This window comes from Ambystoma mexicanum, chromosome 11 (genome assembly GCF_040938575.1).
Source record: "Ambystoma mexicanum isolate Mex_15411 chromosome 11, UKY_AmexF1_1, whole genome shotgun sequence".
NCBI lineage: Eukaryota > Metazoa > Chordata > Amphibia > Caudata > Ambystomatidae > Ambystoma > Ambystoma mexicanum.
The window spans coordinates 557,020,359-557,044,235 of record NC_090934.1 but is presented as its reverse complement, the minus strand read 5'-3'; the positions used below and the strand labels follow the sequence as shown (position 1 = coordinate 557,044,235).

The 23,877-nt window shown below is 50.1% G+C and overlaps 1 protein-coding gene across 3 annotated transcripts in view; it reads left to right on the top strand.

Moving 5' to 3' along the window:
• NAT10 (N-acetyltransferase 10) overlaps nucleotides 1-23,877 on the top strand; it is a 722,602-nt gene that overhangs the window by 126,479 nt on the left and 572,246 nt on the right. For all 3 annotated transcript variants that reach the window (XM_069623384.1, XM_069623382.1, XM_069623383.1), the window contains exon 10: nucleotides 12,694-12,787. In XM_069623384.1, the coding sequence (XP_069479485.1) occupies nucleotides 12,694-12,787 (94 nt within the window). The remainder of the gene's footprint in view (nucleotides 1-12,693; nucleotides 12,788-23,877) is intronic.

Sequence of the window (23,877 nt, the reverse complement as noted above, 5' to 3'; positions counted from 1 at the left end):
ATTTAACGTTACCGGAGCTGCAAACAGTTCGCGGTCTTGGTAAATCATGGTAGTTCATTGTAAAACCACTGCCACCAGCCATTCTGAGAGGAAAGGGTAACATCTGACTGTTACATGAGTAACTAGACATAGGGGATACTAAGGAACTCCTCCAGCACACTATTGTATGATAGGGTGTGCTGGGTCTAGAAATGTACAGGGCTAAGTGAAGTCAATTTCACTCCACTGTTCTCGGAAACATAGTAGATCCCAGAGAAGGTATCTAAACCTTAGGAAATCTGAAAGACTTCCCTGTGGCACTGCACTGAAGGTGTTTTGTGACAGAATTGTAAAAGATGATGCCTATGGAGTTAGTAAGACTCCATAACCAAAAAGAAACACTGTGTATAACATCACATAAAATACACGAGAGAGTGGGAAAAAGGGTCTCGCGCTCTCCGGGTTAAAAAAATCAAGTCCTCAAAATCCAGCAAAGTTGCTGGGGGTCTCTAAAGTAGAGGGAATTGGCACATTTTTGAGAATTCTCTGTCACTGGCTCTGCGAGGAAAGTGGCCTGTCCTACTAAATCCTCTACTCAGGAGGAATGGGAGGCCTTCAGGGAGAAAATGCTGGAGATTTTTCAATCTCAGGGCACTGTTCCGTCCACGTCTTCGGTTGAAGCCGGCAAGGAACATCTTGGTCCGACATTCGCGCGCCTTCGAGCCTGAGCATTCGGTGCGATAAACATCTGGAACTGTTGATGTCCCATTCAGATAAGGCTCCGGTTGATCGCCAGAGACGTGCCAGATCCAGGTTGCGGTCCTCGTTCCCGACGACTGTCGAAGTCTGGGAAGGTGTCGAGGACAGCGTCAACTCCGTCGGCGCTGTGTCCTTCGACTACGCCTGTTGGTTTTGCCTTGGATCCGTCTCTCAGAGCCTTCGGCGCCTTTGTCACCGTCAACGCCTTCTGGGACAAATTGGCCACGTTTGCCATTGGAGGCCCCTGTGGATGTGAATTCTCAGAGAAAGGCTGTCTCTGTCTGCCAGGTCTGTTCTTGAGTCCAGATCTGCTCCTGTGCCTAGGAGAGAGTTTTCATTCTCTGCAGGATATCTATGAGGATGAGGCGAGGTCTCATGTGGAGTAGGACCCTTTTGTTGGTCCTGGTGAGACTCCTGATGTGCCTAATATATGGCCTGTTCTGAGGATAGTCCGCTTGAAGATCTGCGTCAATCTTTACATGATGCCAGTGGGCGCGACACTTCTCCTGAGATGCAGTTTGGGAGGCCGGAGCCTGGGGCTCATGCTGAATCCTCCTATAGGAGGTTGATGTCGAGAGTTACAGAGTACAAAGGGTGGTCCAGCCCTCCAGTTGAATTTGCTCAGGATGACCTGACTGATATTTTGGATCAGGGTCCGTCCACGGACCCAGTGTTGCCTTTTCAACTGGCGTTGCAGAAAAGGGCGGCTGCTACTTGGCAGATACCAGAGGCTCTTCAGACGGTCAACAAGTCATTGACTAAGAAATATCGCCCATCCAGTAGCGACCCCCGCTACCTTTCCACTCACCCCACTCCTGAGAGTTTCAGGCGGTCACAGCCACATTGAGGCAGGCTGCGTACCATACCATCCCCCCTGATAGGGACGACAAGTGCTTCAATGGTTGGGCACGCTAGGTATTTTCTGCTGGGAGTATGGTGCTGAAATCTGCCAACTCCACATGTGCCTTGTCAAGATTTTCGCACACTCTGTGGAATTGTCTCTTGCGGCTGGGCATATTCCTGGATGGGTAGAAAGGGATGGTTTTCTTACTCTCGTACAGCATGGCAAGGATGCCATGTGTGAATCCCTTCAGTCAGGGTTGGACACGGCTGATGGTGTTAGCCGGTCCATGGCTGCGATTACCGTGATATGCAGGTTTGCATGGTTGCGGAAGTCGGGTTTTGCTCCAGACGTGCAGGCCCGTCTTCTCAACATGCCCTATGAAGGATCCCATTTGTTTGGCAGCAAGGCTGATGAGAGCCTTAAGAGGTTGCAGACCTCCAAAGCAGCTGCAAAATCTTTGGGTGAAGCTGTGCGTCAACCTCTGCCTTTTCGTCCTAGGGCACAACAGTGGAGGGGGGCTTTCCTTTTTGTTACTACTCCTCCTTTGGTAGCGCGAGAGGAGCAACCAGTCAGCGGGGACACCGTAAAATGACCCATTGTGGACGGGGGGGAAAAGGTGCCAAAGCTGCTCAAGCAGTTGCCTCTTTGCCTTCATGCCCTGCCCCAGCCGCTCCAAAACAACTCTGAGGCCAGCTTCCATTGTTCGCTGTTTGGGGGCAGGCTATCTCATCATCTCGAAGAGTGGCAAACCTTTACTTCAGATGTGTGGGTTCTGGAAACCATTGCCCACGGCTACTGTCTACCCGTCCTACATCGGCCTCATGACAATCCACTGGGGAAGCTCTCTTTGAAGATTATGGATCCGCTCCTTGCGCAGGAAATATTGACCCTGCCGGACAAAGGCGCTATAGAACTGGTGGCGGAGAGGAACAAGGGCTGGTATTCACCATATTTTTTTTTAAAATTTGTTTATTTATCAATCGACACACAGGAAAGATTATACAAGGGCATTACATATAGTATCTCAGGTCATGTAACCCAGAGTCCCCGTCACCCACCCCGTACGTTCCCCGGCAAGCATAGTTCTCGGCCTTAGTCAGACTGGCTCGGCGGCACCGGTGGGTCCTCCATAGCGTGAAGGGCCCTTGTGATCAGGGGCGGTTTGTGGGTCAGGGCCGGATAATTCCGGTCATAGTCTAGCACTGGTTCCCAGATATCCCGAAAAGGATGAAGCAGTCCCGCCCTGGCTGCCGTGACTTTCTCAGCTATTAGAATATCCCAAAGTTTGACCCAGCAAAGGGCCATCAAGGGTCCGTCCGCGGACTTCCAGGTGCGAGCCACCGTGATCTTAGCCGCTAATAGGAACTGGGATATCGGGGCCGCTCTTCTCCCCGACCGGAGGTATGAGCCTGACAATGGAATCCCTAAAAGGACCTGTTCGGGCGTGAGCAGAATGATCGCCTGGGTGACGTCTTTAATGGTGGCTAGACAGAGAGACCAAAACTCCTGCACCCGGGGCAGGTCCACCATATGTGAAAGTAGGATCCTGGGAGGCCGCAAAGTCGCCAACAGAGAAGGTTTAGTGCTGGTTGGAAGTGATGAAGGCGTAGAGGGGGGTAATACCAGCGCAGGAGTAGTTTGTGGGCACACTCCCTGTTGGTTATACAGCGGGAAGACGTCCGCGTTCTTGTCCAAATGTCTACCCATGTATTTTCCTCAATGGCATGTCCAAGGTCTGTTTCCCATTGGGACATGTAGGAAGGCCTGGACCGGAGGGGGTCCTCCTGTAGCAGCCTATACAGGGTCGATATTTTCCCCCGGGCCGGTAAGTCGCTCACCGTCAGTTCCAGTGAGGTAAGGGGTCTTGTGGCCGCCGCTCGGGTCTGTGGGTGAGGGCACCAGTGTCTGAGCTGAGCGTAGGAGTACCTATCTGTTTCCGCTAACTGAAAGGTCATCTTCCAGCGTTCAAAGGTTAGAGGGGAGTCCACTTCAAAAAGTTGTCCTAAAGTGGCGAGGCCCCTGCGACCCAGTTTCTGAAGTTTTTCGGGACAGGCCCCGGGGGAGAAAGCTGGGTTGAGGAAGATTAGGGAGAGTGCACTCAAGTCTCCTGGGACGCCCGGTGTCTGCAAGCCCACTCCCAGGCCCTAATTGTTTGTTTTGTAGCTGTGAGAGTGCCCGGCCAGCTGCGGCGTAAAGCTGTGGGTAAGAACGGGAGGAAGCGAAGGGGAAGAGAGAGGCAGGATTGTTCGATCTCCACCCATTTCGGTCGACCCGTAGCCAGTACCCATGCCTGGAGGTGGGCCAGCTGTGCCGCCATATGGTATTTGCGGAGGTCGGGGAACCCCAGGCCTCCCAATCTCGTGCTGGCCATCATTGTTCTCCGCGGGATGCGCGGTTTCTTCCCCTTCCAGATAAAGTCCACCATCTTCCTTTGGAGCCGCTGCAAGGGGGAAGCGGAATGGTGATCGGGAGGGCGACACAGGCATAGAGGAAGCGTGGGAGTAAGTTCATTTTGCATGCCGTGATCCGGCCTAGGAGGGAGATCTCTTGGGGTTGCCAGCGGGTCAGATCCTTTTCTAGTTCCTCGAAGAGTGGCAGGAAGTTAGCTCGGTAAACTTCCGTTGGGCGTGCAGGGATATGAACCCCCAAGTAGGGGATCGATTTGATGCTCCATTGAAACGGACCTCTCTTCACCAGGGCCTCCCGTTCAGCTGGCGTCATGCCCACTCCCAGCGCCGCCGCATTTTGATAGTTAATCGCGAATCCCGAGACCATCCCAAAGTTGTGGATTTCAGTTAAGGCCTCGCTCATGAATCTCTCAATGTTTGTGATGGTAAGCAAAACATCATCCGCGTAGAGGGCCACTTTATGTTGCGCAGGGCCGGTGCACAGGCCACTGATTCGGGGATTCTTCCGGACTCGTTGAGCCAGCGGCTCCATGGCCAAAGTGAAAAGCAGAGGGGATAGAGGACATCCCTGCCTCATTCCGCACGTGAGGGAGATTGGGTCCGACAAGCGGCCGTTGACTCTCAGCCTCGTCCTGGGGAACTGGTAGTTCGCCAGGATCATCTTCTGAAAGGTCGGACCGAAGCCAAAGGCCCCCAGAGTGAGGCGCAGATAAGCCCAGTCCACCTTGTCGAACGCTTTAGTTGCGTCCAATGCCAATAGGGCTAGCTGTTGGGAATCCCGAGTGGCGATTTCAATGAGATCCAGGGCCCTGCAGATGTTGTCTTTCGTCGACCTGTGGTTTATAAAGCCTGTTTGATCCGGGCCTATGATATTAGGGAGGATAGGTGCCAGCTGGGTGGCCAAGACTTTAGAGTATATGTTGGCGTCCAAATTTAGCAATGCAACGGGTCTATATGAGCCAATATCGTGAGGGTCTTTCCCGGGCTTGGGGATAAGGACTGGAATAGATTCTTGCATCGTTGGGGTGACGGTGCCAGTGGCCACGAATGAGTTGAAGAGGCGGGCCAGGGGGGCCGCTAGTTGGGCCCGGAAGATTTTGTAGAAGCAAGTGGAAAATCCATCCGGGCCCGGGGCTCTGGGTTTTAAGCTCTTAATGGCCGCCTCCACCTCCTCGATTGTAATCGGGGCTTCCAGGTCTTCCCCGGCCGTCTGGGTCAGGTGTGGTAGGGTCGCATCTTGGATGTATGAGTGCTGCTTAATTGGATCTCTCGGGGCTGCCGTCATTATTTCCAGGTGGTGGGCTGTTGCCAAGCGTATTTTCTCATGGTCAGCGTAGTGGATCACCCCCTGCGGATCACGGAGGCCTAAGATAGTATTTCTGCTCTTCGCCTTTGCCAGTTTGCTAACCAGGAGCTTGTTGGCCTTGTTGTTGTGAGCGTATTACCATTGCTTAGACTTGGTTAGCAGATTTGCCGTAGCCTCAGCGTAGTGGGCTTCCAGCCGTTTCCTGGCCATTTGCAGTATCCTGTAGGATTTAGGGGCCCAGCCCTTCCTTTAATGTGTAGCCTCAGCCTCTCAGACTGCTGCTTCCAAAGCGTTGCGCGACTCCCTCTTCCTTTTGTGGTATGCGGCTCCCTGGGCAATCAGCTCGCCTCTGAGGACCGCCTTCATGGCGTCCCAGGTGTTAGCCGGGGAAGTGTCCTCGTCCCGGTTCTCAACGAAAAAGTTCCTAATGGAGTTGGCGATTGAGTCCCTCACTGCCATGTCTCCCAGGATAGGGTCATAGAGGCACCACCGGCGGCGCGCAGGGGGGGTCTGGGTCATGAGACCGCAGGGTCAGAGTAACTGGAGCATGGTCCGACAGGATCCGGTGGCCAATTATCACATCATCAGTGAAGGACAGGATCTGTGGGGAGGTCAGGATTAGGTCAATTCTATAGAAGGTACAATGCACATATGAATAGAAGGTAAAGTCCCGTTCGTCTGGGGACAGAACCCTCCAAGAGTCCACAATGTTTAGTGTGCGAAACAGGTGGAGCAAGCCAGCGGCCAACTTCAAATCTCTAGAAGACTGGGGGGGGGGGTGAGATCTGTCCTTGAGAGGGTCCGGAGCCATGTTAAAGTCTCCTCCCATGACGACATGCCCCTCGATGAATGGGAGGAGAGAGACCTCCAGATCCTGGTAGAAGCTCTCCTGATATTCGTTGGGGGCGTACACCGAGATGAGGGTGTAGAGCTGGCCATGGATGGAACATTTGACTACAATAAAGCGACCCTCCTGGCACTGTAGTGAGTCGAGGATCTGAGGCTTCAGGTCTTTTGCAAATAAAATAGCGGTGCCCCCCTTCTTAGTGCCGTTAGAGGCGAGGAATTGTAGTGGGAAGAGTTTGCTTCGCAGGCGTGAAAAGTCCGCCGGGATCAGATGCGTCTCTTGCAAAAAAGCGATCGACCCATTGTCTTGTAGCCTCTGTAGGATCAATTTCCTCTTCGGGGGGGGAGTTCAGGCCCCTAACGTTCAAGGAGGTGAACTTGAGTTTCAAGTGAGGGGGTTGATCCGGGCGATCCTCTTGCTGGGGGGGAAAGGGGTCGTGGGGGGGTTAGGTCAGCCATGGACGTGAGAGCATGATTGAGCTGGAGTCTCCTGTGGTCGAGGGTTTTTTAAACTGGTCTAACTGGTCTCCAACGGGAGAAAACACATTCAAAAGCGACCTCCAACGGGAGGACCAAAGTGCTGCCAGGGGGGTCGATTTAGAACTATCGACATGTCCCCTAGGCAACAGGGCTGTCATTCGACAGCACCAACATGTTTGAAAGTCTCTCCAAGGGTAAAGTGGTGTCATCCGCCTTGGAGGGGGTTATGGACTGCGTCGGATCCGCGGCAAGATGTGAAGCTTAGGGTCGTTCCAGAGCCATGGTTCCAGTGCAGGCGTTAAGGCGTGTCATTTGGGTTTGCGATTCCTCTGCACTCTGGACCATGGGGTCCGTTTCGGTTTTGGGGAGGTTGCTTCTGAGGCTGGGCTTGATCCGCCCGGAGCGGAGAGGTCTAAGGTCTCGGAGTCAGGGCGGAGGATTGGCGTCGCATCGTCGAGGTGGCTGATGGTGCGCTGAGTGCCCTTGTACGAAAACTGTAGGGCCGTAGGAAAGAGCCATCGATAACGGATCTGCTGATCCCGAAGAAAGAGTGACAGAGGCCGGAGTATTCTGCGCTTTTGAAGAGTCAGCGGGGAGAGGTTATGGAAGATCTGTATCGGGATTCCCTGAAATAAGAGCTCGTCCTTAGAGCGGCCAATCGCTGCTATGGCCTCCTTGGTGGTGTAGAAGTGTACCCTAGAGATCACGTCCCGGGGGGGGGGGTCTGTATCGACCCCTCGGCGAGGGTGCAGTCTGTGGGTCCGATCCAGCAGCAGTTGAGTCTCGTTCAGGTCTGGCAGGAGGGACTGGAAGAAGGTGCGAACATATTCCGGGAGCTCCCGATCAGAGATCGAGGCGGGCACCCCGTGAAGACGTAGGTTGTTGCGGCGGGAGCGGTTCTCCAAGTCCTCCTGTTTATGTTCGAGGATTTCGGTTCTTGCCACCAGCGATTGGATGGTGCTTTGAATTTCCGTCAGTGAAGCGGAGTGGTCCATGGTCAGGTCCTCGACCTCGCCAACCCTCAGTTCGATGCCGACGACTCTTTGTTCGGCCTGTTCCAATTTGGCGGTGAGTTCCGACATGCAGGCTCTGAATTCAGATTTAATATCGCTCATGAAAGCCTGAAGATCCTCCTTAGTTGCGAGCGTTCTGCCGCCCTCAGACGTTTTCTGGGGGGTGAGCTTGAGGGGGTTCGCCTTCCCACCCTTCCCCGAGGCCTGCAGCATAGCAGAGATGTCGGCTGATTTAGGAGGCTTTAGTGCTTTGGCCATCGTTCCGCGGGGAGGGGACGTCCCCCGAGTTCACGTTTTGCAAGGGGTTGAGGGGGGCGGCCAAATAGATGTGCGGGGTGGGCAAAGCCCGAGGATCCTAGGCGGCGGAGCGGACAGGTGAAGACTCCAGCTTCTCGCGAAATAGAACAGTTCCTCAAAGTTGGGCAGTCCAGCGAGCTGGGTGTCCGCTTAGGAAGGTGGGGGTCCGCACCTACGGCTGGTGGTGAGCGGACGTGGGCAGGGGCGCCCCAGGAAGTCACAGGGGGTGGGGACACACTCCGTGTGGGGTCGGAGTAGGTGGAGCTCGAGGGCCCTCCCGGCAGAGATATTAGGCGCCCGGAGGGGAGGTCGTCCCAGGGCGGTGTGTGTTGCTCAAATTGGGGCCACGTTGTAGCTGGAGATGGAGGGCCTCCGGAGTGAAGGCTGGGGTTGCTGGGGCAGGGCTGAGGGGCAGCCCACCTCACCTCTACGTGGCCGACCCCCGAGACGGGGCCATGCTGCAATGAGTAGCAGGGGGAGGCAGGGCCCCACCCCTGAGAGCAGCAGGCCGAAGATGGGCAGGGGCGCCCCAGGAATCGAAGAGGGTGCTGAGGTGGAGCTGAGGAGCCGCCAATCTCAGCCGGGCGACGTGTGTGGCTCTCACTTGAGCCGGGATCACGAGGGGGGGGCTCCGGTGGTAGCGGGGAGAGGCAGCAGGCAGAAAGTGGGCAGGGGCGCCCCAGGAAGAGGAGGGTGGAGGGTCCACAGAGAGAGCAATCCCAGCGAGGTGGCGGTAGTCGGGTGAACACAGGGGCCCCGGCAGCAGGCCTCGCACCATCGAGGACCAGGCACAGGGGGGGAGACGCTCCGGTGCACGGTGTCGGGCGGGATGAGCCTCATACGCGTCTCATGGGCAGATGATGGCAGCCATCCGCCAGCCTGGAGCGGGTTGCGAGGATGCGGCGGCCATTTTAGGTCATTTTACGGGAGCAGGCCTTTACGCTCCCCATCACGTTTTCACCGTTAGCGAAGGCGTTATGCCCTCAAAACGCTGCCATCCACTGCCCAGGACCACAGCAGGTGAAAGCTCCCCATCACGACCAACAAAATTAGCTGGAAACTGGTAGAAATAACGCTGAGCCGCAGATCCGAGCGGAGGTCATCAGAGGAGCTGCCTCATCGCTGGTGCTCCAGGCCACGCCCCCCATATTTTTTGATTCCCAAGAAAGACGGTGGACTGAGACCCATCTTGGACATACGTTGCTTGAACAAGTTCATCCAGAAGGACAAGTTCAAGATGGTCACTCTTTCTCAGGTCCTTCGACTTCAGGATTGGTTGGTGTCTTTGGACCTACAGGATGCTTATTTTCATGTGCAGATCCATCCAAAGCACAGGAAATACCTGAGGTTCGCCGCTGGCAACTCGCACTTTCAGTTTCGGGTCTTGCCATTCGGATTGACCTCCACTCCGAGGGTCTTCACCAAGCTCATGGTGGTGGTGGCAGTGTATCTCGGGGGAGGGGGGGATTCACGTCTACCCCTACCTGGACGACTGGCTGATCCGAGCGCGTTCTCCAGAACAAGCCTTGGATCACCTCAGTCTCGCCTACCGCTCCCTTCACAAGCTGGTCTCTGCCTCAATTTCAAGAAGTCACATTTGACACCTCCCAACAGCTCCAGTACATCGGCGCTGTGTTGGAAACGTCCTTGGGGAAGTGCTCGCCTCCCCAAGGTCAGGGCTCACCACATTTTACAGATGGTAAACAAATTTCAACATGCCCAGAGTCTCTCGGCTTTCGAATTCTTAAGGTTGCTCGGCCTCATGGCTTCCTGCCTTTTTCTCGTGCCAGAGGCCAGACTGCGGATGAGATCCCTTCAATGGGCTCTCAAAACACAGTGGTCGCAGTGCTTCGGCAATCTGTCGGATCCCATTCAGATTCCGCTCAGGGTCTCACAGGATCTTCTATGGTGGGCCAGAGATGACAATCTGATGAAGGGGGAACCGTTTTGGCAACCATGGCCGGAGGTGACGGTAGTGACGGAACGCTTCCCTCAAGGGATGGGGGGGTTCACACCAACGAGCTGACCACCAGCAGTCGTTGGTCTCTGTCGGAGTCCAGCCTACATATTAATCTTTTGGAGCTGAGGGCCGTCGGGCTAGCCCTGAAGGCTTTTCTGCCGTCTTTGCAAGGGAAGAGTGTCCTGATCATGACGGACAACATAGTGGCCATGCATTACCTCAAAAAAGGAGGGGCGGTAGGGTCACTCCCGCTAAGCAGAGAGGCAATGCAGCTCTGGTTCTGGACAGTACAGCAGGGAATCTCACTCTCAGCAGTTCATCTGGCCAGAGAGGAGAATGCGGCGGCGGACACTCTGAGCAGGCAGAGCGCGGTCTCCCACAAGTGGGAGTTGGCTCAGAAGTCCTTCTGGTGATCTTTGCTCTTTCGGGAACCCCTCAAGTGGATTGCTCATTCCCACTTCTGTATGCGTTTCCTCCGGTCCCCGTCATTCCTCAGGTTCTCAGGAGGTTGCGGAGGTTCGGGTCCCACATGATCCTAATTGCTTCTGATTGGGCCAGGAGAGTGTTGACCCGGACCTTCTGGAAATGTCCATCTGGCTTCCACACTGTCTTCCCCAGAGAGGATCTTCTCTAGCGTGAGGGGAGGCAGAGATGGAGGGATGGAGGGAGAGATGGACAGAGGGAGGGGGGAGAGAGGGCTCTCAACCTTCATGCTTGGTTTCCCGGGTGACGTGATGGAGGTGTTGCTTTCGGCCAGGAGGCCGGCAACCAAATCCCTGTGCCGTTGGCGTAAGTTTTGCAACTGGTGCAGAGGACGGAATGTCGATCCTTTTCAGTGCTCCATTCCCATAGTTCTTTCTTTCTTGCTTTCTTTGGCACACAAGGGTCTTCAAGTTAGTACTATTAAAGGTTACCTGGCAGCGCTGTTTATTTTCAAGCGCTCGTCTGAAGAATGTTCTTATTTTAACATTCCTTTGATTTCCCAGTTTCTGAAGGGACTTACTAATGTGTTTCCCGTGTCCCCCTTTTCAGGTGCCGGTTTGGGATCTGAATTTAGTCTTAAAATTCCTGATGGGTGCTCGGTTTGAACCATTGCACTCTTATCCCTTGAGTCTGTTGTCCTTTAAGACAGTTTTCTTGTTTGCAGTTGCATCTGCTTGCAGAGTGAGCGAGTTGCAGGCACTTTCATCTAAGCCACCCTTTACTGTGTTCCATAAGGATAGGGTGGTACTGCGACTACGTCCGTCGTTCCTACCTAAGGTAGTGTCTGAGTTTCATTTGAGCCAGAAGGTGGTACTTCCTGCTTTCTAGCCTCCTCCACATCTGGGTAAGGATGAGGAGAGACTCCATAGGTTGGACCCTAGGAGAGCTTTGAACTTTATATTTCTAGGATGTCCAGGGTCAGAGTGAACGATCAGCTTTTTGTGGGGTACACTGGATACTGTTGGGGCCAGGCTGTTATCAAACAGACCTTGTCCAGGTGGGTTATCCTCACAATTACTGCATGTTACAGATTGGCTGGCAAGGACCCTCCTGAGGGTTTGCATGCTCATTCCACCAGGGGCGTGGCTACTTCCACAGCCCTGCAACAGGGTGTTCCTATTAAGAACATTTGTGATGCTGCAACGTGGTCTTCCATCCACACTTTTGTCAAGCATTACTCCCTGGATACTTTCCATGGTCAAGATATGGCCTTTAGTAAAGCAGTGCTTTATTTTGCCATCTGATTGGGTATATCTAAATTCTTCACCCTCCTCCGATCACTAATACTGCTTTGGGAGTCTGTCAAAGATGTGGAATACGTTGGTGGACACAATCCATTCGAAGAACAAGTTAGTTACCAACTGGTAACGTTCTTTTGACTGGATGTTCCTCCAACGTATTCCACATCGCCCTCCCAGCCTGCCCCCTCTGAAGGATTTCCTAGGCTATTGCAGCTTGCGTTCCCTCAATGCTTTGTGCAGTCAAGCAGGCATTGCGTACGAGTATGTCACACGTTGTGGAGGGGAAAAAAACATGAATTGAGGCTACGGGCACCGTGCGTGCTACTTATAACCTCAGATGGAGGCCTTCGAGGGACATCGACCCGATGCCATCGACTCAGGACGCCCTCTGCCGAAAAGTTTCTGAAGCAGCACAGCTGTGGACATAATATGTCAAAGATGTGGAATACGTTGGAACATCCAGCCGAAAGAACGTTACAAGTTGGTAAGTAGCTTGTTCTTCAATGTTAAGTTATTGGGATTCTGTTGAGCTGCCGCTCTGTAAAGCCTTGATTATGATAATGTTCTTTGTTGGTAGTGTTATTCCTGTCATAACCAAGATTTTCTTCTCATTTCATGAGAAAAGTTGATTGACATCACATTTTATTAGGCTATATCCTAAACAATGCACCTTATATGGTTTGTACTTGTGCTGCTTTCTAATGATATAAAAGTAATACAAATATAGAATTTGTGAAAAACTCTGCACTCTCCCAAAAGCCAGGTTGCAAAACAGTCAGCAGATATGCTTGGAACCACATTGAAGTAGATCGGAACACTACAAAAAGAAACGTTATCCAACAAATCTGTCTTTGTTTCTAGTGAAGGTTTCATGATCGGGGAAAATGTTGATGTTGCATTGTTGCACATTTTAAAATTTTGTTTCTAGTTTCATTCCTAGTTGGGTGCCTGAAGTCATGAAAACAAGTACAGTTAGGGTGACAAAAATAATATTAATAATAATATTCATAATCTGAACTTTCCAGGCAGTCATTCTATCGACAGACACTCACTCCCGTTTGTTTACTTTTGTTGTAGTTACTCCAATATCTTCGTCACATCGCCTAGTCCTGACAACCTCCACACCCTCTTTGAGTTTCTGTTTAAAGGGTTTGATGCCATGCAGTATCAGGTGAGTAGTTCTGCTACCTATGCACAATACACTTTAAAAACGAATAGCAAGTATGTTGTAAAATACCAGAATTCTACTTTCTAATTGGCTGCTGGTCCATCAATATTTTCTAGAGAGGTTTACAGCCACACCAGGAACTTGCCCTACATGTTGATACGCTCAATTTGTTTGTTTGAACAAAATACGCCCATTTGATGGAAATATTTTCCAGATATCAAGTTAAGTGTATTTAGCATTTTCAATATTGAAAGGCTACAGCTGCATGTTCACTGCTGCGGATGCTACTGAACCAAACGCATTGAAAGCATAACATTTTCATGTTTTTAAATTAAATATAGCATACATTTTTATATACGTATAAAACAATGAGTGAGTTTAATATATCAGTGAGTTTAACTGTTTTTTAAACATAATTCGTTTAGAATTCTAATACTTAGTATAAAAAAGTCCAAATATATGTAAAGATTGTAGTAAATGTGAACAGCTAGCCTTCCTAAAAAAGAAGGCACAATGCGCCCTGAGGCTCTATCGGGATCGTGTTTTCATTTTTGTACTGCTTTTATTTTTGGTCCTGCTCTAGGAACATCATGAATTAAGTTTCTTGCCCTGTGCTTCTGCACTGAAGGCATGCAGTGGCAGGAAGCATCGGTGACAATGTGCCTATGCCCCACGAAGTACTGAGTTTGCTTGGTGCACGGCTTGGGGATATACTGTGAAACTATGGCCCCACGCTGTGGAGTGTCTTTATGCAAGCCAGAACGTTGATGTGCAAAGTGTGGAGTGTAAGGTGATACGCTACGACTGGACCTTGGAACCTGAGTGTTGGGGAGAATTTTCATTTGTATTTCTATTTTACATTTCTAAATCACACAGGCTGCCTGGGGGCATTGCAGCGCTGTTACAGGAGATCGCGCCTTAGTTACACAGTTACATACATTGTAACGATCACAGATTTACCCTAGAGTTCTTGGTTTAAACAACCAACCATGTTTTGAGGGCTTTGCGAAATGCAAGGTGTGAAGGTTCAGCTCTAAGGTTCATTTGTATGCCAAATCCCCTCTACCTGTGAGATCCCCAGTGCATTTTGCTGGACTTCTGGAACTTTTTCTTGTTATCCTGAATGAGGGGAGCCTTTTTCTTTTGCTTTGACCATGGAAACCCTGCTCATTGTGTTTTACTTTGTTTTAGGGGGTCTTGCTTTCCTCTACTTTTTAAAGGCATTTGTGTTTCACTTTTGCATCACACAGCACCTCTTGTGCAGTGTTGCTGGGAGCGCCTTGGGCTCTCCTTTTTACATTCTTTTATTTCCCTTAAGAACTACTGTTCTCAAGGTTAGGAGGGTACCTTTTATCCTTAACTTTTCCTTTATTGAGATCAGCACACACCACCTTAATTGAGTAAAGAGTGCTGAGGGGTTACCTTGTATCCCTGTTTTCACTGCTCCAGTAACATTTCTGTCAGTGACGAGCATACATTTAAGGCTGGTTGCAGTGGACGTGTTCTACCGACATTTGTGCAATTTTTCTCCACAGCTGCGGTTATGCACAGAAGGGTCACCATTGACCCAAAATGATGACTTCTTTCTTTCATCACCATTTCTTGTGTGCTTGTCCTTTCTTGGTCCTTCTACCATTCGGGGTTGGGGAGGTCCTGGTTTGATTTTTGTCTTTGGTGGGTACCCTTTGGGTCTCCTGCTGAGGCTCCAGTATGCCTCCAAGGACAGGAAGCAAGGGAGGATCCCAAAACGCTGCTATTCTTTGTCTTCGGGTGTGCCTGAGCGAAACCAGTTCCCACTAGGGGGGTGGCTGTCCTGATTGGACAGTGTGAGAAACCAGAAGGTGTCTCACCAGCTAGTCCCCGGGGGTCTCTCGCTCGGGTGGCGAGGGTACGCCCATCGCCTTTGGATCCAGACACTGGGGGTGGACAAGTGCTGCAGGATCACCTGGGTGAGGGGTCTTCGGGGATTGGGACACCTGATGGCAGGATGTGGTATCCCCTTCCCTGTCACACCTTTACCCCATCCTACCCGGTAGGGTATTTGGGATCTTTACACCCCTTCCCCCCTTCCCTCCACGAACACTAACATGGACAGCCTGCTCTGGGAGAAAGCAGACTCACACCCGAGCATTGTACCTGACATGTCCTACTACTATGGTCAGGCAATTACTGGTAACCACTCACACTGGACTTCCATTAAACTTCCCCACACTGATAAAAGGCGGAGCACAAGAGCACACTCTGAGCGAGGCAAAGCACACAGAGTAGCATTTTCCGGTTGGCAGTTGAACGAGGGGAGAAAGACGACAAACCTAGAAGGAGGGAGATACCCTTGACCTTTCCGGCAAGAAACTGTGACTTCCCTAAATCCTTCAGATCAACGAGCATAATGCCAGGAAACCAGACTGAAGAACCCTGCATTGTGCGTCGGAGATACCCAGGGCCTCCTGCATGGCCGATCAAGTTGGGGAGGAGCAGCAGCAGCCGCTGTGGTACTGTCCTTGGCTCCAAGAACAAAGCAGTACCAAAGAGATCAACACAGCCAGTGAGTTGGGGAGGCCGATGCAACACCTGTCTGTGTTGAAGTCATGTTTGCAAGCAGCAACATTGTATAAAGAGTGCAAGTACGAAGATTGCTAACACGTGTGATGAAAGACGCGAGGAAAGCTTAATTGCTGATGGATGTTTGAATTCGAAGGAAGAAAGATACTATAGCAGGAACAGAGTGATGCAGCACCACAAGTGCGCTCAATCGAAGGTTTCTACGAGGTATCCAGCCAAGAAGTACCAGAAAAAAAAGTAAAAGAACGAGAAGGAGGAATGAAGTAAATCGAAGTGGTCCTGCAACGGTTTAAGAAAAACCCTTTGTATCAAGAATGTAAGACTTTAGATTGTGCAAAGTGGTCCGAGCCGAACGAGGGAGACCAATTGTGAATGTGAAAATCCTGACAAGAAAGGAACTTTGGTGCTAGTTTTGTTACATCTAGCCCCTACAATAAGAGACCTTTTATTTGGCAAGAGTCTTTGGCACAGAAGTCCCTGATACCTATGCTTTGCACTATATCCTCGTGTCAGAGAAGCCAGAGTGTGTGCAAATCTCAAGTGCGCCGCCTTGTCCCATGTTGAAAACATGGGGAAGGGAAGCCAACTGCTCAACCATCCTTACATTTTTTGAAAACTTATCTTTTTGCATACATTGTTGTGCCACACCATTTATATTTAAAATTAAGGATTGGCAATAGGTTTATTAGTATAGGCCCTTTTTATTTTGACAAAGACTCCACTAGGACTGCGTTATTATTATTTGATGGTCGTAGCTTGCTCCCATCCTTCGATTAAGGTTTAGATAGGTGTTCAATAAACACCCTTGAACTGTGATCACTTGTGTCTGTCTTCGCTGTTTGATACCTTCCTTACAACAGCCACCCGCCCGATCTCTAAACTGCATAGAGAGTATGCAGAGGATGAGTGCGAATTCCTGATAAAAGGCGAGGGTCCGAAGGCAGAAGACAAGTTGACCACTGGAACAGAAGAACCAAAGAAGACCAGCGATGCCTGCAGCCCCTTCCAGCAACCACAAAGAGACCCCTGCTGCTCTGACCCCATTTTCAAATTGACAGAGAAATCCTTTGGCTGGTGGGACTAACTAGTCATAAGGCGATCTGCAACACGAGCCATCGCATGACGTGCTGTGGCCTGCTGCAAATCGCCAATACTCTGTAACCTCTGACCATATTGCAGTGCATCGTCTTCCCATGAACAAATCCTCCCTCAAAGTTGGTGAGCTCCACTTGGACCTCCAGAGACAAGACCCCCCATCCTCAACTCAAAGTCCCCACATCAGAGTGCAGGACCGAAGAATGGAGGTGGATTGACCGGTCCGTAAACGTTCATCCTTGGAGCCTGTAAATAGGTGCCAAAACTGCAGACCTGTGTTGGAGCATGAAGAATCCTTTGCTGGGAGTCCTTTCTCTCGACTGCTGCAGCAACATCCCTTCCAGAGTCCCTCCTTTTGTCATAACAATCAAGGAACAGGAGACCTGGTCCACTGCTGCTGCACCGTGAAAGAATCCAGCTGCATCTTCTTCACAACTACACAGGTACTGTGGGGCTCATGATAGTACATACCTCAAGTCATTCTGTCGCTCCTTTGCTGCTTGAGTGTTGATTCTGGTGCTTGGGTGTTGACCCATACCGTTTGATCAGGCCTAACACTTGTGCGCTCATAGGAGCTCTTTCCCAAGGTCCCTGAAACCTTTTTGACCCACTCTGGAATTTTGCCTTTTATGATGCTGTGCCTTACCTGCTTTACCCCCAATCTGACTTTGAAGAACTCATACCTAGATAGGGATGGACTGTTAACGCCTGAAGGACTCTGAAAAGTAATACAAGTCTCTTAAAGAATTTCCCTGCTACTGTTTGTGTGGTTTAACTTTTTTTATTCCTACTACAGAACATTTTCGGAGTTGCTATAACAAGTGATTTTATTTACTTTGAACTGTGTTCATGAATTGTATAATTCTTTACTTGTGGTTTACTCAGTATTGCATTTGTTTTAAATTGTGTTGATTAGTTAAAATAGTACTTAGCTGAATAACTTTACCTTGTGTATATAAAATATTTATTTTACTACAACTACGTGTGTATGTTTCTTTGGGTCTATGTATTTACTGAGGTCATTGTGCTTACCTACAGCTCACATCTCTTTCCTAACATAAGCCTGGCTGCTCTGCCATACTACCAAAACCTTGAGTAGTACAGACTTGTACTAGAAGGTGGGACCTGTATACCAAGGGCTAGTATTATAAAGTCTTACTGAAGGTAGACTCCCCTAACACCTAGGGAGAATGAGCTTGTTTGTGAGTGCCTGGTAATATTATTTGAGACTATGCTCTTGCCTCAAAGTCCACCCACGGTGGTTGTGTAGTGCCGAGGAATAATTTCTGTTAATATTTCTTTCTCTATAGATGAATATGTCAAAAAAATATATGGTTAAGGAGCCTCTTAAAAGATGCACCCCGCCTTGAATGTGGTTAGCTGTGTCAAACATGAGATGTGTGTAGATACATTAAGGACATGGCGATGGCCTTTGACCTGGCCTGAGCCCAGGGGCAGCTGGGGTCAATACACAAATCAGTGAATGAATGGGCATGTTTTAGTGTGGTGTGTGTGTGTGTATATATATATATATATATATTTCTGAGGCTTGTGGAATCTGCTTACATCACATGCTGTGCATAGGCAGACATCTAGTGGAAGCTGCAGAGTATTACAGTTGTTGTTTTCGAAACTCGAAAAGGGACTGCAACAGGGCGTGCCAGTAATACTACCCCTAGTGTGACGTCCACTATACCCATGATCACTCGCGTGCCGGGGTCCCTCAGATGATTTTTCCGCCATTCTAGACGGACGCGTATAGCAGAGTTCTGTTTGGGCTTAAAACCATTGACTATTTACAATTATCGATAGTATTTCTTTCTATCCTTTCACCAGCCTCCGAAACTTCACGTGAAGACGGAGAAACTGCCTGTCAAAGGCTACCGCAACGGACCGTTTGGCCTTGGAAGGGTGCCCCGGGCATCACCCCAGACAGTAGGGAGAGAGGGTGGGGAGGCCATTTTAGGATGTATATATCACCCTTCCTACACTTTGTTTGCCCGGCTGCCATAGCCTATAATTACGGAAAATACACCTTTTAAATTCTGCCCTAAGTGTAATCGCAAATTCCCGTGGGTAGACACACTTAGTTTGTAGCGTGTGTCTCCCAAGAGACCACGTCGAAACGTCTTGTCGAGCATGCAGGCTCTTCAAGCCAAAGACATTAAAGGACCGCTCCACGAAATGCTGGGCCCACTACGTCAGGCAGCTTGAGGCCAAGGAGGTAGAAGGCGCCTTTAGCGATGGCAGCGATGCCGTACTTTCAGACGGAGAGGGCGACGGGGTAGCTACAGCTACCCAAGCGCATGCCCCTGGCCCCGTAGGACAGGCCGGCGGCCATGTTGTGGGGACTACACCCAGAAGCGGTAGCGCTACAAAAACACACACACCACTAAGCACATAAGCCCAGGTTGAGACTCGATACACGGGTCGAGTGATCGGCGTTCGACACCCATGGAAAGGTCCTCTGAGTTCCGGTCCTCTGGGCAATCTCGCTCGAGATCGCCACACGACAGGGCCCTACCATCGAAAGACGGCAAGGGTGTCGCTCGTAAAACTCCCGAAGGTCGATCGTCCGCAGATGAAGCCTCGTCCCTTCCCGCATCTGAAAATCGACGCTCAGCGTCTGATATAGTAGTAGGCCCCAGAAAGGCAGCTAAACACACCTCTGGGCACCAGGGTGGGGGGTGGGGGAGAAACATCACACAAAATCCTCTAAAACTCCTGATAAGGACAAGAGCCCTCCTAGGGATGAAACCCATCAGAAGGAAAAACATAGGGAATCCAGGCCCATAGAGAAACCTAGATAATCTAGGCCTACATCTCAGAAGGAAAAATCTAAGGTGGTATGGATTTAGGACTTTTCCCCTCATCCTGTGGTTATTCCAAGTTCCAAAGAATGGTCTTCTCAAGATGGCAGTGATGAGAATAATTACCTTTATGGACATTTTTTCGAGAAGAACCTGGATTACTTGCAGAGATTCCACTCCACTCACCTCAGCTCCCTCTGGTTCCCAAGCCCCTGTTCTACCTACTCAACCCCCTTCTAAGAGGTCTCGTACTAATGTTCCTTTACAAACTACAGTCATAGATCTCTATGACCCAGAATCAGACCACCAAGAAGATCTCTCCTTTGTAGAGGCAACTGACCCTCAATTTGAGGATACAGCGGACCCTTATTATGGGGATGATGAGGACCAAAAGGCTGACCAAGAAGCCAATATGTACTCTATAGATTCCCCAAAGCGGCTGATTACTTTCAGATTGACACCCAGGAGGTACAGGAGGATAAAGACTTTGCAGAACAAATCCTTGGGGACAAAAAGACAGTGGCCCAGTTTATCCCGCTACTGAAATCTGTGCAGCGCAGAATACAGCCATCTTTAGAAGCCCCTAATCTCACACTGGCTGTAAACCCATGTGTAGAGAAATTATTTAGACCCACACCTTCAGACCCATTATATATTAGAGGGCAACTGAAACCAGACTCCTTAGTTGTGACTACAACTAGAAAAAGAGCAGGCGCACCCCTTGCTTGCTCTGAGGCTCCACCCGATAAGGAGAGCAAAAAGATTCACGTCCTGGGCATAAAGGTCGCCTCCTCTGCGGCCTATCAAACCTGAATAGCGAACAATGCAGCACTTTTGGCTAGTTACAACTGCCACAAATGGGAAGAAATGTCTGCTTTACTTTCGTCTGCCCCAGAGCCACTCAAATCCCAGCTAGCACAGGTGGCTGCAGATGGGAGGCAGTGTCTAGCTGTCTTCTTAAAACCAATTTTGACGCGGCGGACAATGCCGGAAGAGTCATTGCGCAGGGGACTGTTATTGAAAGGCATGCATGGCTGTGCCAGTCAGGTTTTAGACCAGAAACGCAGGCCATTCTAATAAACATTCCTGTTGAACCTAACATGCTCTTCGGTAAGGCTGTAGAAGAAGCCCTTAAAACAGCAAAGTGCGAGTATGACACGCTTAAATCTTTAGGTCAACTCGCCAGCAAACCTTCCAGACAGAAAGGTCATGGCAATTTTTGCCGTACGAGCCAAAACTCTCAACGAGGGTCCAGCTACAGTCAAGGTCATCATTGTTCCTGGGGAAATAATCAAGGCCAATCCTCCCAGGGCTATCCTAGAGGACAACACAGAGGTCTTGGTCGGGGCAGAGGCCCTGCTCAGGGCGGCACACCACCTCAGAGCAAGTGACATTCCGCTTCAGGAGTCCTCCCATCCTCTCATGCTTCTCCAGTAGGACGCATTTCCAGCTTCACCCACGCATGGGAGGGAATCACCTCAGACAGACGGGTGCTGTCCACAGTAGCAGGCGGATACTGTATAGAACTACTCAAACGTCTCCATGACCACCCCCCACGACAGAAGATCCACTCAGAAGAACACCAGCGTATCCTTCTCGAAGAGATAGCCACACTTCTATTAAAGGACGCCATCAAAGTCGTCCCGGCCAACCAGGTAAACAGGGGTATTTATTCAACTTACTTCCTTGTGCCAACAAAAGATCTAACAATGCACCCAGTATTAGATTTGCTCCCTGCAAACAAGTATGTCAAGCCACAAAGGTTCCACATGACTACGCTACAAGAGGTAATTCCTCTACTAAAAAGGGGGGATTACATGGCAACACTGGATATGAAAGATGCCTATTTTCATATTTCAATGTTCCCAGCGCACAGAAGATTCTTGTGTTTCAAGATAGCGAACCAGCACTACCAGTTCAAGGTGCTGCCCTTCGGTATAGCCTCAGCTCCAAGGGTATTCACCAAGGTACTGGCGATGGTGGTGGCACACCTATGCAGGCAGGCAATCCCAGTGTACCCTTACCTGGACGACTGGCTCATTACAGGAGAAACTCCCATAATTTGCAGATCCAACATTCAAAGAACGATCAACCTCCCCTTCCAATTGGGCTTCTCAATCAACAAGAAAAAGTCAAGCCTGGTGCCAAGCACCTCAAAACAGTTCCTAGGAGCTGTCCTAAACACTCAAGAGGGGTTGGCCTTTCCATCAGAGGAAAGAATTCGGAATCTGTTGCTGCAAATTCCTCAATATCAGTCCGGTTGCCAGATAAGGGTGTGCAAAGCGATGTGTTTTCTAGGCATGATGGCATCTTGCATTTACCTGGTCCCCCACGTGCGCCTGCGCATGCATCCCATGCATGAGTGGTTGGTGAAACAGTGGTCTCAGGCAAGTGGTCAGTGGGACGATCTAGTGGTCGTTTCGCCAACGCTAGTACAAAATCTTTGCTGGTGGAAAAGAGAGAATCTTTCAAAGGGGAAACCCTTTTACGATCCGGAGATACAGGCCGTGGTCACAACAGACACGTCCCTGTCAGGGTGGGGAGCACATCTCCTTCACCACACAGCTCAGGGCCTCTGGTCTCACACAGTGGCCCAGAATCACATCAACCTGCTAAAACTCCTGGCAGTCTTCAGAGCATTTCGAGCGTTCAAACCCCACCTATCCAACCTGTCAGTGCAGATCCTAACAGACAGCACGACAGAAATGTTTTACATAAACAAACAGGGGGGCACTCGTTCGCCAAATCTATCAAGGCTTGCCCAGAAAATTTGAATATGGGCACTCAGACAGAACATTTAACTGTCGTCTCAACATGTTCCAGGGGATCTCAATTCACTAGCAGATGCTTTGAGCAGAGATCCCCTTCCAGAAGAACACGAATGGCGTCTACACGAAGAAGTCGTAGATCTCTTCTCTGTGGGGTTTCCCCACTATAGACTTATTCGCCACAAGCGAAAACAGACAATAACCACAATTTGCATCCAGGTTCCCCCAGTCAGGCTCCAAGGGGAATGCTCTATGGATGAACTGGTCAGGGATGTTTGCCTACGCTTTTCCACCAACCCCTCTGATGAGGAAGGTGGTCAACAAGATACACAGGGAATCGATGACGCTCATCCTAGTTGCTCCTATGTGGGCGAGACAACCGTGGTTCCCACACCTGCGCAAACTGGCGGTGTGCGACCCCATCAGACTCCCGTGCTGGTACAACCTACTCTCCCAGCACGAAGGACAAACAGTGCATCCTCAAACCAACTCGATGAACTTGGCAGCATGGCTCCTGAAGTCATAGAGTTTGGCCATTTCAATTTACCACAAAGATGTATGGATATCTTGAAAGAATCTAGAAAATCTAACACAAGGCACTGTTATTTTTATAAATGGAAAAGTTTTATTTGGTGCCAGAATAAGCAAATCAACCCGACTGATTGCACTCCTTCCAATATTGTCACCTACATGCTCCACCTGCTCTGGACGCAGGGTTGGCATTTAATTCACTCAAGGTGCACCTGGCGGCGCTGTCAGCCTACGCCACCTCCCATAACAAGGAGTCATGGTGGAAAGTGCCAGTTGTTAAAGCCTTTATGGAAGGGGTGAAGAGACTCCACCCTCCAATTTCTAACTCACCACCAGGATGGGACCTTAATGTGGTGCTTGCTAAACTCATGGGCCACCCCTTTGAATCCATGCATAAAGCTAGTCTCAACCACCTGACTTATAAGAGTGCCTTCTTAGTAGCCATTACATCCATAAGAAGGGTCGGTGAAATTCAGGTTCTCAGTGCAGGTTCCTTTCTTTACTGTTCATAAGGATAAACTGGTTCTACAAACTCACCCTAGGTTCTCACCTAAGTTCATTTCAAAATTCCATGTTAACCAGTCCATTGAGCTACCGGCCTTCTTCCAAGGACCCAAGAGCTCTGCTGAGGTGAAACTCCACACACTAGATGTGAGAAGAGCGGTCCTCTACTACGTAGACAAGACCAGACCGCTAAGAAAGACAGATCAACTGTTTGTCTCCATAGCAACAGGCAGAGAAAGATATTGTCTCCATAGCTACAGGCAGAGAAAGAGATCGTCTCCATAGCTACAGGCATAGAAAGAGATCACGTCTCTAAAGGTGCCATCTCTAAATGGATAGTCAACTGTATTGAGCTGTGTTACTCCCTTTCAGAACTGTACCCCTTGACACCATTTGCAAAGCCTACATGGAGCTCTATTCACACCTTTACTCAGCACTACTGCATTGACACTCATTCCAAGACAGATACTCAAGTGGGACAAGCGGTTCTAAGACATTTGTTCGCTCATGACCCTTCTCACATCCCACCTCCTTCTAACACTGCTCGCTTATCTATGCACAGCATGCGATCTAAGCAGATTCCACAATCCTCAGAAGGGATACATTACTCACCGTACTCGTATTTCTGATGCTTGTATCTGCTTAGATTCACATGCGCCCGCCCTTCCTTCCCTCTGAGAGAAGCCGCATGGATGCTTGTAGCCTTATCTATCTGCTTGGATAATCTTTACTCGCGCTACTCCTCATGCTACCTTATGTCAGAAAAAATACAATATGAGGGACCTACATGCGTGAGGGATCATGGGTACAGTGGACGTCACAC